The 16325-nt window shown below is 35.3% G+C and overlaps 1 protein-coding gene across 1 annotated transcript; it reads right to left on the reverse strand.

Annotated features, from left to right (window-relative positions):
• Nucleotides 1-341: 341 nt before the first annotated feature.
• LOC100376643 (gastric triacylglycerol lipase-like) lies at nucleotides 342-15056 on the reverse strand. Its single transcript, XM_006822834.3, has 7 exons — nucleotides 14726-15056; nucleotides 10928-11045; nucleotides 7762-7960; nucleotides 7215-7464; nucleotides 5887-6111; nucleotides 4801-4869; nucleotides 342-3830 (listed from the first exon to the last, which is right to left on the reverse strand). The coding sequence occupies exons 1-7, from the start codon at nucleotides 15008-15010 to the stop codon at nucleotides 3600-3602; spliced, it is 1377 nt and encodes a 458-aa protein (XP_006822897.3). The 5' UTR covers nucleotides 15011-15056; the 3' UTR covers nucleotides 342-3599.
• Between the last annotated feature and the right edge of the window lie 1269 nt (nucleotides 15057-16325).

Consider the following 16325-nt stretch of genomic DNA (forward strand, 5'->3'; position numbering starts at 1 on the left):
TTCAAAAATGTTCCATTTCAAACTGCCCATGCACACAGAGGTTTCTCGAAATGCATACTAATTATGTAACTTGTCACTGGTAAAAGTTATTGAAAACATGTGCGCAATTTTGAGCAATAGTACTCGAGTGAAATAACGTTCCTCTGTATTCTCCATGAAATTCGTAAATGGCTATGGTAAAAAAAAACCTGTGGTTACTTTCAACAGTTTGCTGGAGTCTGATCAAAAACACGTCTCAAAACACTTTTACATCAGTTTTTCGTTTATTTTTTCAGCTCATGGCAATAGATTCAGTCGATTTAGAACCATCATGTGTGTTGTCATTAAGCATTTTGGCACAATTTTACTGAAGAGTTTTTTTATTGCTCATAAATATTTATGTCAATTATTTCAACCAATTGTGTTGTGCAACTCCCCCCCCCCCGCCGAGTTTAGTGAAGCATTCTACCATAAATAATTTCCAAAACATATTCCCAAGAATATTTCACTAATATTTGCCATCATTTTGTACTTTGCTTTGTGGAGGTGACTGTACTGTCCTTGTGCACACTTTGTGACAATGTGTTCATCACTGTTAGCCAAGGTCAATTTATTTGCTGTCCATCGCCTTGCCACTATATACAAGTTAACTGATTCTACTTGCAAAATGAATGTTAGTGTACCTGTACTAGTACAAATTACCACCTATTGTAATCGGATCTATGCTTTTATTCAGGGTCAAATATGTAAAGTTTGTGCAACCTTCCTGTGCTGCAGAATGAACATATGCCACTAGAGGGCGCTCTGCCCAGTTTGCTTGTATTGAACTGGCTTGAGAATCAATGCAAAGGTATCTGATTAGCCAACTGTCAGAAGCTTGTTTGTCAACATGTTTTTCCTTCGACATATCAAATTCTACCCATTGTACTTGTTTTGACTCAACTGCACTGTATATCAGGGATTGTAAATTGTTGAGAAATACGGATAGTTTCAGGGGAATTTTAATCATTGTTTTACCAAAGGGGATTGCCAGACAGTGAAAATTCCTTGATGTTCGCTATCGAGAATAAGTAAACCAAAATGTACTGTCATTAATGAGTGCCCATATAAAACTGCTGTAAATTACTTTATTTTCGCTTGGAATCAATTTTCGCTATTTTCGTTGATGGAATGATTCAGTGAAAATAAAATCCAGCAAATATACTGTTTTTCCTATATTTTACACTCAACTCATCAAAAATCAGTGAAAATAAAATCCACACTAAACAGACAAAAAGTCTTTTCAGTGAAAATTAATTCCAGCTAAAATGAAGTATTTCACAGTATATAAACTCCTATATGTCTTTGTTTTCATTCTTGAGAAATTATCCACCATAAGGTAAGTGATAGGTAGGATTGTTTAATTTCCATCGTAAAAACAGTTACTTTTAAAAAAATTACAAAATAGACTGGAATTAAACATTTGTCATTTATCAATATATACATTATGTGTTATACAAAAATTTAGAAAAAAACAACAACTTATTGTAGAAAAGTATACTATCCATTTCTAATTACAGAAATCTGCATGAATCCATGTAATTTTGAGCTAAAATTACTTTTGTGAATGTACCAGCTAATTCTCAGCCTAATTGAGTATACCAGCCAATTCTCAGCCTAAGTGAGTGTACCAGCAAATTCTCAGCCTAAGTGAGCGTACCAGCCAATTCTCAGCCTAAGTGAGTGTACCACACAATTCCCAGCCTAAGTCAGTGTACCAGCCAATTCCCAGCCTAAGTGAGTGTACCAGCCAATTCTCAGCCTAAGTGAGTGTACCAGCCAATTCTCAGTCTAAGTGAGTGTACCAGCCAATTCTCAGCCTAAGTGAGCGTACCAGCCAATTCTCAGCCTAAGTGAGTGTACCAGCCAATTCTCAGCCTAAGTGAGTGTACCAGCCAATTCTCAGCCTAAGTGAGTGTACCAGCCAATTCTCAGCCTAAATGAGTGTACCAGCCAATTCTCAGCCTAAGTGAGTGTACCAGCCAATTCTCAGCCTAAGTGAGCGTACCAGCCAATTCTCAGCCTAAGTGAGTGTACCAGCCAATTCTCAGCCTAAGTGAGTGTACCAGCCAATTCTCAGCCTAAGTGAGTGTACCAGCCAATTCTCAGCCTAAATGAGTGTACCAGCCAATTCTCAGCCTAAGTGAGTGTCCCAGCTTCTAATTTCAATGAATGTCAATATGTTGGTTTGTTGAAGTCGTTTCAACTTTTCATTTGATTTCTGTTCAAATGGTGTGGATTCAGAAAGATCCATAATTTTTCTATTAATGTTTTCACAGCATAAACATAATGTCAAATACAATGCAGTCAGTACAAAGCTACTTATAAGATTGTTTCTGATTGGTCACTGAACAGTTAGACCAATCAGAGAGCATCTTATTTGATAGCAGGTTTTTTCAACTTATCCATTTCTGCCTTGTATACATGCTTCGACTCAACTGTGATTTGATAACATTAACATGAATTAATTACCGTAATCAGTAATTCTATTCCTGTATGAGTGTCAGAACATTTATAAATCCTAAAAATTAAAGCTAGCCTGCACTGAAGGTCGTGGTGTAAACACCAAATCAAACATACTTTTAATTGCTTAATTATACTCAAAGCCATTTTAATTTATTTTAGAAGAGACTTCTAAATTTGATTTCATGATTTCAAGATTTATTATTATTATTGTACAAAATCCAAAGGCTTTATGACTATAGGGGGGATCATCAAGGTTTTCAACAAATCATACAAAATAGAAATGCAACTTTTAAGTTGTATGGTCTCCTATATATTATTGAAACCCTGTAAATGTGAACTGCTGAATTTAGTTCAAGATTAAATACATTTCTTCTGTTAAAGCATCACAATAATTGCACAATACGCCCTTAAAGGTCAAAAAACAATGTATCATATATATATATATATAGAGAGAGAGAGAGAGAGAGAGTACTGTATACCGTCAGTGTTCAATCACAAAATTTTGTAGCAGTGAAAATTCCTTTGGCGTCACACGACAACAAAGTGTTAGTGATTATCGCAAAATTTAATCTTCACGACTACGGTATCTTGAAATTATCAAGTTGTGAAAATTCCAAGCAGCAAAAATTAAGCAGTATACAGTACACATCCTAGAAAGCCAATTACGCGTGACATAATGCAACAACTTGGATGTGTTAACCCTTTGAGCAACACAATTTTTCTTGACAACATTTGGGTGATACATTTGGTCTGTTTTTATGTATTTTTCTAAAATTATTTCAATAATTTTGAACCAAATGGACATATTTTTTTATTGGCTACATATTTTAATAAAAAATTTTGAAAAAAAATTCAAATTAAAGAAAAAAAAATTAAAGTAACTAAAGTTGACCTTGGCGCTCAAAGGGTTAAAGGATTCATTTAAATCGAGGGGAGTCGTCACCTGCGCATGCGTCAGATGGCCATAGTGTGTCATTGTTTACAAACAAGCGACTACCCATGAGCCTTTGCATTTTTAGCTTGTGTTGTTATCGTCGCTTGGGACTCAATTCCCGTGCATGCGTAGGTGGCGACCCTCTCACTTTAAAAAAATTTAGAAAACAAAACAATTAATTTTAATATTGTTGCATAAGTTTGATGACATCATTATACAGCACGTATATTGCATCCATTGCCCAAACAAAGTCAAAATGATCAAATCTTTCCAATTTACGTTTAACAACAATATTCTTAAGTTTTGGTATAAGTAGTTCAACATCTAATGGATCTGCTAGCATGTCCCATTCTCCCCAGTATAAAGCTACAGGCGTTTCCATGGCACCCACGTCATATACAGGTGGTCGTATCTACATGAGATAAGATCAAATAAAAGAACTGTCATCCTAACTGTCTACGTGTCTTTGCTGAGACTCACAAAAAAACTGTTTACATATCGATTACAGATTAGGCGACACAGAAATTTTCTGGACAGTCTGTCATCCGAAATAGAGACTTTTTTTTTAAATTGGTAAAATTTTATGATATTTTTCCTAACTTTTTCTAAAATTCTGAAATGCTCTGACAAGAATTTTTACCAGTGATAAAAACAAGGCACTATTTTTTACAGAACTGTTATTTATAAGTCTGGTGCGTAAACAGGCAAGCTAATAAAATACTGACAACCAAATTTTGTTTTAAGTTATGTCATAGTATCAGATTTTTGTGAAAATACATGGTACTAGTTATGACTGTGAGCTATTTACTATCTGAGCTAATTCTGTATTAAATAAACTACATACAGTGAGTAGTGGACAAGATATAGGTAAACAAGAAACCAGAAAAATAAAAGACAGTTCTGATAACTCAGTGTCCTTTTAAAATGCAGTTATTGCTTGATATCTGAACCAAACACAGAACATACCTGGCAGATGAAATATGAACAATTATGTTGCTTTAATATCAAGCCAAATGAATGATCATGAAAACATGGAAAAACTTGACAATGAGGCCCATCGTATAAATATGTAGTATATTCTAAAAGCATCATTAATGCAACAAGTCCGTTTACTTTGGTTAAACAAACACTGCACAGTAAACATTTTCTGGTCAATTATCTATGTGTAATTTTTTGTAATTTTTGAAAAAAACTGTCATAAAAAGTGAGGTTTTTGCCAGACAATTTTGTTTTCATTTTCCACAAATTTGAAAAAACAAACAAAAGATAAACTCTAATACCGGTAATAGTAAATCCTTAAAAACTCTGTGACACTGCAACAATTAGGATTCATGATTTTTATTACTGGGTCTTTGTGATGATAGAAATTACAACAAACTCACCTGTTTGTAGTGTACAAGGTTTTCTATTAATCCATAGTTGTACATTTGAAATTTACCAGACTGTATCATCTGAACAAAAAGTTATGACAGCGGATAAACATAGAAATTCTTGTATGATGCTGATACATGAAATTATAGAAACACGTCTATTTTCAATCTGCAAACAGGTACTGTATTGGGTTACATCTGTGCGTCTGATATTTCATGCTTGAATTTGAATTTTGTTCAATGCTGGTACATCGACTAGACTATTACTACGTTCACGTTACGGGATCTTGGCACGTGTTGAAATTTGTAATCCTTTGTGTTTGCAGAGGGATTACAGCAGTCGCGTTCACGTTATTCGGGACCCACTTAAGACCGACTCGGCTTGTGCCAAAATCACGCCCTCATTCATCGGTCTGTTATTTGGCCCAAACATGGAAAACAAAATGATGATAATAATAATTGCTATAGTGAAATTGTATCCATTTGTTGTTATGGTATTTATTACGAGTGTCGTGCACATGAACGGCAATGAAGATTCGAAAAACAATTATTTTTTTCACGTCAATGTAACATTGCAAGAGCATAACGATTGCAGCAGCACATAAATAAGCATCGCTGACGACGGTTTTCATTCATTTCAGTCATTACTACAGCATCTAGCCATATACTAGTATATCTGCATTTCCTGTCATCGTCATTCCATACTAAATTTAGTAAGAATCAGCACATGTTCTCTTAAATTTACCACCGAAGGGCGTGATTCCGGCTTGTGCCGAGCGTTCAGGCAGCAAATCTCGGCACGTGCCAAGTTTCGAGATCAAATTTTTTTCGGTACATGCCGACTCAGTCCTGGCCATTCGCACACAAGTTTCGGCACGTGCCAGCTCAGAGTAGAGTCTCGGCACGTGCCTAGATCTCTAACGTGAACTCCACTATAGTCTTGTTATGCAAATATAGACAATGGTATATTATAATATTATCATACTTTGATATTATTTTAATCACTTATATATTTATTGCTGTAAACCAATAGAACATTTGTACTTCTAAGGATGCAATAAAGTTATTATTATTATTATTATTAACATGGAGAATTACCTGCATCCAGTGTACTATGTTTTGTAATGATGTTCCAGCTGGTGTGTGTCCCAGATATATCGGTATTCGGGATGTGTTCATACGATGACAGTCATAACCTTCAAGCATGAATAGTACGCTTTCACACAAGATGCCAAGTTTTTCATGTGCACACACCCGTGCAAGGAAGTCAAAAAATTCACCAGTTGGTAAAAACTCATGCAAGTTTAGCAATTTCAACACATCCTAGAGAAGTTAAACACAGTTAAAATTAACAACAATTAAATTTCGTACGACACATCGTTCATAGCACAATCATTGATATATTTCATTTCGAGCATTATCTCTCTGTTCTAAAAACATTGATTCCCAGAGTCATTGTTGCCATGGCAGTCTTGGAATACATTTAATTTGATAATGACTATCACATTAAGAGAAACCCATATGAAAACAGAGAAAATTGATTTTTTTTTTTTAAATATTTTTTTTTTCAAACCTGCATGACAACAATTTTAAATAATTTTGTACTGTCAAACCTATGTACAGTGACCAAATATGGTCTTTATAGACAGGAGGTCTTATGCTGGTAGGAATATTTTTTCATGGATCACCAATCAACTCATACATTTGACAATAATATTTGCCCAGAAAATGATGAGATGGTTTTGTTGAAACAAAAACACATTTATTTGCCTTGATCAAAATCAAATAAATTTGACTTGAGAAAAATCACAATTTATTTTATAAATGAAATGCTAATTATTATTATCTGTCTCAAAGTGTGGTCACATAAGACAGATGGTCTTTATACACAGGTTGCTCATACATTACACCTTGGGACTACCCAAAAGTGGTCACTATAGGCAGGTGGTCTTTATATACAGGTTGCTCATACATTACACCTTGGGATTGCCTAAAAGTGGTCACTATAAACAGGTGGTCTGTATACACAGGTTGCTCATACATTACACCTTGGGATTGCCTAAAAATGGTCACTATAGGCAGGTGGTCTTTATATACAGGTTGCTCATACATTACACCTTGGGATTGCCTAAAAGTGGTCACTATAAGCAGGTGGTCTGTATACACAGGCTGCTTATACATTACATCTTGGGACTGCCTAAAAGTGGTCACTATATCCAGGTGGTCTGTATACACAGGCTACTCATACATTACACCTTGGGACTGCCTAAAAGTGGTCACTATAAGCAAGTAGTCTTTATATACAGGTGGTCACTAACATAGGTCTTCTTAACTACAGTATTGAGTTTAAGGCACAGTTTGAGGTCATGTTGAAGCGTGCAAGTACCTGTTTCGCTGAAAATTAGTACCATATGTGCAAGACTTACTTCAATAGGTTTATAGAGATAACTATCAGAAAATATCCGGATTGGACTTGAGATGTGTTCGGTGGTTGTTACTGGACCAAACGCAATAAACAGCTTCACTTTCTTAGCAATGTCAGCGTTACTTGAAAATGACGCAAATCCAACGGTCGTCCCTTGAGAGTGTCCGATGTAATATAGCTGACTCTGACGACTGATTTTTAGGGCGTAGTTTATCATCGCTGGTACATCATATTTGGCCATTTCATCCCAACTAGCAAATATACAATTTAATTAGGAATGAGAATACTGAAATGGCAGTTCCGATTTCATCTATACCCCCTGGATTTCTGATAACTTGGAAAGATTTTTCGTTTCCTATGTTACTGAAAGCATACAGTACAGTGGTATTTAAAAAAAAAAAAGAATAAACTAGAAAAAAACAATGCAAGATAAAACTGGACTATTTCTTGTCCGCAATAACAGACTCGCACTCATTGACAAATTTGTCAGTGTCTATGAAACCCACCTGTACTTACTATCCAGAATACAAACAATAAAAATAATTTACCTCCATTTCCAAAATTGTCTCCGCTTTGGTGACAAATTCACATGTTTTTTACTGTAAGTAGTCCCTCTGAGATTTCCAATCCATACATCATATCCAGCATCCGCCAGGATAAACGCAAAGCTCTGATTTACTAAATTAGTAACCCAGTTGGTGCCGTCACCAAGCAGACCATGTTGTAGAAACACCACAGGTCTCCCACCTTTAAAAGTCAGAAACAAGGATTACAATTATAGACGATGTACCATATTTCCTCTATTTGAAGTACACCACCAATATGATGGATGCTGGTTTTCATTTACCGGTATATGGAGGATATTTCATGAGTAACCCTACTATAGCAGATTTATAAAATTAATTTATCAAATGAGATCACAAACTACATAAGATTATTAAATTGTAGGGTCACTCATTAGACGTTCTATCATTGATATATAGAATAGTTTTGCAAATTCAAACACTAAAAACTAACACTGAAATTGTAATGTATGAGAATGTATTCAAAACAAGGTATTCTGGAGTCCTGTCATATTTGCATAAATGACCACTGATAATCAACCATCGTTAAGGACACCAAATTGAAGATAATATTTCATGTTCATGTACTTTCAATTTTATTTGTCTATGTATTAGAATACTGAAAATAATATAGTAAACAGACTATTATTCAAGAAACAAGAGTGTAAAATGTCAAAATTAACATTTTTACACTGGTTTCTATAGTGAGATAATTCCTTCATTTATCAACATTTTTGTATGGTGATATGCAATGAAAAAGTCATATATATGTAATATTATTGACACAAATCCTAATATTGTTTTAGGTATAGAATAAAACATTGGGGAGAGTAGAACATTGGAGAGAACAAATAAAACAATTGGGTGAACATAACACTGAAAAGAACAGAGCACTGAAAAGAACAGAACACTGGGAGAACAGAACACTGAGGAGAACAGCTAGAACACTGAGGAGAACAGAACACTGGGGAGAACAGCTAGAACACTGAGGAGAACAGAACACTGGGGAGAACAGAGCACTGGAAGAACAGAACACTGAATACAAAAGAACACTGGAAGAACAGAACACTGGGGAGAACAGCTAAAACACTGAGAACAGAACACTGGGGAGAACAGAACACTGAATACAACAGAACACTGGGAGAACAGAACACTGAGGAGAACAGAACACTGGGAAGAGCAGAACACTGAATACAACAGAACACTGGGAGAACAGAACACTGAATACAACAGAACACTGGGAGAACAGTACACTGAATACAACAGAACACTGGAAGAACAAAACACTGAATACAACAGAACACTGGGAGAACAGAACACTGAATACAACAGAACACTGGAAGAACAGAACACTGAATACAACAGAACACTGGGAGAACAGAACACTGGGAGAACAGAACACTGAATACAACGGAACACTGGGAGAACAGAACACTGAATACAACAGAACACTGGAAGAACAGAACACTGAATAGAACAGAACACTGGGAGAACAGAACACTGAATACAACAGAACACTGGGAGAACAAAACACTGAATACAACAGAACACTGGGAGAATAGAACACTGAATACAACAGAACACTGGAAGAACAGAACACTGAATACAACAGAACACTGGAAGAACAGAACACTGGGAGAACAGAACACTGAATACAACAGAACACTGGGAGAACAGTACACTGAGGAGAACAGTACACTGGGGAGAACAGAACACTGGGGAGAACAGTACACTAATTAGAACAAAACACTTGGAGAACAAAACACTGGGAGAACAGAACACAGGCAAACAGAACACATGAAAGAAGAAAACATGGGAGAGCAGAACACTGAGGTAAACAAGACTTAGGAAAGAACAGAACACTCGAAGAACAGAACACCGGGAGAACAATACACTGGGGAGAACAGAACACTGGGGAGAACAGAACACTGGGAGAACAAAATACTGGGGAGAACAGAACACTGAGAAGAACAGAACACTGGAAGAACAGAACACTGGGAGAAGAGTACACTAATTAGAACAGAACACTGGGAGAACAAAACACTGGGAGAACAGAACACAGGCAAACGGAACACATGAAAGAAGAGAACATGGGAGAACAGAACACATGAAAGAAGAGAACATGGGAGAGCAGAACACTGAGGTAAACAAGACTTAGGAAAGAACAGAACACTGGGGAGAACAGAACACTGGGAGAACAGAACACTGAGAAGAACAGAACACTGGAAGAACAGAACACTGGGAGAAGAGTACACTAATTAGAACAGAACACTGGGAGAACAAAACACTGGGAGAACAGAACACAGGCAAACGGAACACATGAAAGAAGAGAACATGGGAGAACAGAACACATGAAAGAAGAGAACATGGGAGAGCAGAACACTGAGGTAAACAAGACTTAGGAAAGAACAGAACACTGGGGAGAACAGAACACTGGGAGAACAGTACACTAATTAGAACAGAACACTGGGAGAACAAAACACTGGGAGAACAGAACACAGGCAAACAGAACACATGAAAGAAGAGAACATGGGAGAACAGAACACATGAAAGAAGAGAACATGGGAGAGCAGAACACTGAGGTAAACAAGACTTAGGAAAGAACAGAACACTGGGGAGAACAGAACACTGGGAGAACAGAACACTGAGAAGAACAGAACACTGGAAGAACAGAACACTGGGAGAAGAGTACACTAATTAGAACAGAACACTGGGAGAACAAAACACTGGGAGAACAGAACACAGGCAAACGGAACACATGAAAGAAGAGAACATGGGAGAACAGAACACATGAAAGAAGAGAACATGGGAGAGCAGAACACTGAGGTAAACAAGACTTAGGAAAGAACAGAACACTGGGGAGAACAGAACACTGGGAGAACAGTACACTAATTAGAACAGAACACTGGGAGAACAAAACACTGGGAGAACAGAACACAGGCAAACAGAACACATGAAAGAACAGAACACTGGAAGAACAGTACACAGGCAAACAGAACACATGAAAGAACAAAACACTGGGGAGAACAGAACATTATTTTATTAACACACAACTACAGATCAAAACAATTTCAAGACGTACATGGCATTAGTGTCACCCATTTATTTTACAGAAGCCCCTCAGTGTGACCTCCAGAAAAGGACTGGTTACCTGTAGTTTTATTTTGCACATTTCCAAAAGGTATTCTTTGTAGTGACAAAATATATCCATCAAACGTTGTGACGTAGTGGTCTTCACATGGATATTCTTTACTGGTGATTAGTTCACTCTGTAATTGATACAATTAATCAAACAGCCATAAAATTACAAGTTGAGTCGAAGCCTATATACAAGGCAGAAAACCTGTCAACAAATTAAACAAGCTGCTCTCTGATTGGTCTGACTATTAGGTATTAGAGCAGGGTAGCCAATCAGAAACACTCTTTGCTTCGTCTCTAAATGACTAACATTTTCATTCATACAACGATTTCTCTATTAGAAGAGAACGCTCCTGCCACCATTTTTTATGTATTTGTTTTGCCAGTCACCTTATCTAAATTTTATTTGGATTTTATAACAATAAATTATGTCACTTGATGTCCACTGACCAATTAATACATACACCATCAAGATTTGAGAGTGAGTAATGGATGAAAATAACTGCAAAACTTGAATTAAAGAGCCCCTCTTAAATTAAGCTATAGGTACTCACTGAGTTAGGAGATAATAAATGTTTGTACATTCAAAATGGAATGAGCGGAAAAGCGAGGCTAGAATATTTACTTTTAATAAATCAAATTTTTTAACACATTTTATGTTTTTATCTTGTTCTGGAAATGATATTCCACACATTGCAAAGAGAAATGAAACTTTAAGCCACCAATGGCGGAAAGCAAATGTCAAAACATGAATTATTCAGTGAAAATAATCATCAATCATTTAAAAGTATGTTGCCACCTGTAGTAATGCAGAACATATTGCTTATATTTGTAATGTAAACAAACAACAAGAAACTCACAGATATTGTATAAAATTAGTGGTTGTGTTTTGTTTATGGAGCCAAATTAATAGTTTTCAGTGAGAATAGTTTTCAGCAATCCAATCTGATTAAAATAAGATCCTAGTTTTGGCTTTTTTTTTGTAAATTTATTTTATTTTGTTTTATTTTGATCTAGTATTTATTTTTTAAGTTTTGGTAATTGTGAAAGCCAACAAGGGTATGTAGGGCGGAATTGAAAAAAAAAATCACAAAATCAAAATCAAAGTATAATAATAAAATAAAAAGGCATTAATAACAAAAGCAGTAAAAAATAAAATAAAAATAAGTTCAGAGCCAAAATAATTAAAGCCTGTACACTACATCAGATTGACAGCAGTCTTAAAGGGTAATTGCACTACGCATGTCACATGTTGCACTACGCATGTCACATGTTGCACTACGCATGTCACATGTTGCACTATGCATGTCACATGTTGCACTACGCATGTCACATGTTGCACTATGCATGTCACATGTTGCACTATGCATGTCACATGTTGCACTACGCATGTCACATGTTGCACTACGCATGTCACATGTTGCACTACGCATGTCACATGTTGCACTACGCATGTCACATGTTGCACTACGCATGTCACATGTTGCACTGCGCATGTCACATGTTGCACTATGCATGTCACATGTTGCACTATGCATGTCACATGTTGCAATACGCATGTCACATGTTGCAATACGCATGTCACATGTTGCACTATGCATGTCACATGTTGCAATACACATGCACGAGATTTGTGATCATAAACATTGGTTTCCCACAACAAACACAAAGTTCTATTAACAGTCTAGCATGATGCAAGTAAATCATGTGATACAGAAAAATTATGGGGGTTTAATATTTTTTGACAGGTGACCAAACATACTTTGGCCATTCCGAGGGTCAATCAAAGTATCTAAGGGCAAATTCCATCCACAAGACTGTGTATAAACTGATTACATAACTTATAAACAATGGTGACAACGGATTTAATTGTTAGAGGTCATCAGACACTTCCTTCCCATTTATGATTTTAGTTATTCTTATTTGAAGCGCCTTCTCCAAAAGAAGTACGCACATTATATTTGCACTACTACAAGCACCACTAGAAGTGCACATAAACCAGAAATTGCATTTATCACATTGATTTACTGCTAGTGCACATGCTCACACAAATGTCAGCGGGGTGTCTGATCTAGTATACAACTATTGTAATTGATTGTTTACAAGCACATCTAATTGATCAAAATGTAAGCTTGAACATTAAATTAAAATATCTCATGTGTTACTAAATAAGCTGTTTATTTGAAATCTATTAATGTATTGTATGTGTAGTTTAATTGTAGTTTATTTTAAAAAGCTTTAATGCAGCAATTACCAAAACTGAAATGTCAGATTTCATTAAGGATGTAATAAAGCATAATTCTATTCTATTCTATTCTTTTCTATTCTATTCTATTCTATTCTATTCTATTCTATTCTATTCTATTCTATTCTATTCTAGTCTATAAGCAAATTTATGCATTTTGGTACATATGCATATACATGTATGTAAATGTGTTAAAATTCAATTCTTCCCATTGTTTTTTATTATGTAACCGTGCATGTATAAAACAAGTTTATTAGTGTGATAGAACTTATTGTGGATCTCTTCACAAGAGTTCATAACTAACATAAACTTGACTTTTTTTATTTTAATTGCTGTAAATTCGTTGTGATTGAGTTTTTAGCATCTGTGAGTGCCATCAATTAAGTTCCCAAATGAGACGCAGGTTCTCTGTTCGAAGATCGGAGATGGAGTATATAACAAAATAAATATTTGATGTGAAGCCTTTTTAAGATTAATTGGAGATGCACAACAAACCTTAAAGGCCCAATTCACTTGCCCTGGGCAAGTGTGAATTGGAGGTGTGGCTATTCTAATGCATGGTGTTAATCACTTGCATAGCCTATGACACATCCAGTTTCAGTGGTCCAACATCATGTGACTTTGATTGACAGTAGTAATTATTCAAGATTAGTCGCGCATCCTTTTCCCCGGTTCATGTTTTTTACTTTTATCCGCCACAATCTCAGCTCGTACACAATTTATTGTCATAAATATTACACACAGTCACTGCTGTGATATTCATAGTCACATGCATCCACTTTGGCACGACATAATCGACCTGTAAGTTCGAGAAAACACGTTTTTACCGGAACTTGGCTGCAGCTGTTTACTACAGCGTGACAAGCAAGGAAATAATCCCTATTGTTTAGGAGCGTATTTATAGTATACCTGGGCCTTTAAGTTGTTTCTTGAATACCCATCAAGTCTCGCCGTTTTAAATTTATAGAATGACTATTTTACTCATGTTGCCACTGCATTCTGACAAACTTCGAACATTGCGTACTTAGTTTTGTTTTGTTTAAGTGCAAACCTGAAGTAGAACTCAAACAGCAATTTTAATTTAAGTCGAAATTTATCATAGTGAAGACAATTTGATTTGATTTTTGGCCAAGTTATTCAAAATTAAAAGGGCTTTCAACTAAGTTTTGCCAACAGTACAATTCCAAAGGCACATGTCTTGTAAACAACAGAGGCAAGTCTATATGGTCAAAGTAAAACATTCTGTGCTACTGGAGATATGCTTCTAATTGAGGAAATATGATAGATTATTATCAGTGCATTACCATTTATGACATATTTATTAAAAGGTTGTCAAACATGATTTATATTTAGGTAGACCATTGAAACTTTTGTTTCATATTTTTTGATTAAAAACTCTGATCAACTACTTGAAAATTTTAATTTCACTTAAAAAATATTTTAATTTTTCAAACAATTCAGTCCAATTAGCTGGATTGCAGCTAGGGCACCATTGTAAAGGTGGAGATTTATATCATAAGTCTATCACAAAATTAGGGTGATATATATATTGTTAAAATAACTTACCACGTTCATATAAACTTCTGGATCTACATTAACTGATAGATCTTTATTATTTAGACTACGACGTACTTCTGTCCAACAACTCGATACTTTACTCTCATTGTAGAGCCCTGTCAGGGATTGCACCCAGGTAGAATTTGTGTACTCGTACAAGTTGTCTATCCCGGAGTCATTTATAAACTTATTATGCAAGAGTTCCACAAGATTTATATCATTCCTTCTATTGTTACATGATAGAAAACCATTTGGCAAGGTGAGTAAAACAACACTGAGAACAACAGTAAACATTTTGGCAATAACCGCGCAGTGCTGTTAGGAAAACGGTATAGGCAGTGTTATTGTTATCACAACTAGGTCACATTGTGATTGTGCTGCCTTAAAGAGGGCGGAGTTTAAGTCACATGTTTTGCTAGTTTGAACTTTAACCTGTTGGTAAATAGTGAGCAAAGTTTCCCCTTGAAACAGATAAGGGACAACACTTTGAAATAGATAGGGTGGGAAGAATAGTCAGTTAGTTGCATGCAAATACGTCTACTGGTATATTGACAATAGAAAATTTAAACAAAGTGTTGATGCATTGTGAAAGTGAAAACTATTGAATACAAATACTTTACCCTTAATCTATTTCAAAGACAATTTGGTTCAACTTTTACGTCAATTTCAACTCTTTATCTAATTTGATAAACAAAATTCTGCTCACCACTAATCCAATCTTCTTTGACCCTTTGAGTGTATGAATTAATTTCCCCTTCCAAAATGTTTTAAAATATTTTGTGGATTTTTCTATATTTTTCTATAATTTCTGTCAACTTTGGATCAAATGGAAATAATTTTCTATTTACTGCAAGTCTTGAACAAATTTTTTGAAAAAATATATATAAATGCATGTTTTTTTGGTTTTATTTTAATAGTGATACAATTTTGCTTTATCAACACCGTGAAGAAATATTGACAAACTAAACTATGACTACATAATTTTTTTTTCAGATAAAAGTTTTTCTGGTATGTGAAAATGAAACTTATTGACTTAATTCGTTTTTAATTTCTGTAGTTAATGTTATACATGTAATTATATATAATAACCACTCTACACAATTCACTGACACTCCATGCCAAATGACCTAAAAGAAATTTTCATGACTACAAAATTTTGTGAATCTACTAATCAATCTACTTGATTAATTAATTTTCAAAGTGATGACAACTTTGCTGTAGCTGTACCTTGATCAGTTCAGAGACTGCGATCAGGGCTACCCGGTACACACCGACATTATAATGTGAATATTTGTAGAGCTGACCCACTTGTATTGTGACCTCTATGTATACTCGTACATTCTATCTTTCTGGTGGTTTATAACGAGAGATATGATTGGTCTGTTATAAAGACGACGACACACTATAAAATGTTCGTTTTGAAACACTGGCGACTCTTGTTCCGGGAAAATATTCCCTGTCTTGCAACCTTCTGTGTGTTATTACACAACATATTGGTTATTTACTCCAAAGCAAAGAAAATTATTCTCACAGTTTCAAAAAACATCACACATTAGAATCGCCACGTAGCCCAATCATCATTCTTTGATACAAAAAATGTACTTTAAAG

This window comes from Saccoglossus kowalevskii, chromosome 19, assembly GCF_978046115.1.
Source record: "Saccoglossus kowalevskii chromosome 19, keSacKowa6.1, whole genome shotgun sequence".
NCBI classification, from domain to species: domain Eukaryota; kingdom Metazoa; phylum Hemichordata; class Enteropneusta; family Harrimaniidae; genus Saccoglossus; species Saccoglossus kowalevskii.

What these genes read in the sequence shown, in the direction of transcription:
- LOC100376643 (XM_006822834.3), bottom strand. Translation starts at nt 15,010, where the DNA reads ATGTTTACTGTTGTTCTCAGTGTTGTTTTACTCACCTTGCCAAATGGT. An exon ending in CAGAAGTTTATATGAACGTG is followed by an intron (nt 11,046 to 14,725) that starts GTAAGTTATTTT and finishes TATCAATTACAG; the next exon opens with AGTGAACTAATCACCAGTAA. An exon ending in ACATAGTACACTGGATGCAG is followed by an intron (nt 4,870 to 5,886) that starts GTAATTCTCCAT and finishes CTTTTTGTTCAG; the next exon opens with ATGATACAGTCTGGTAAATT.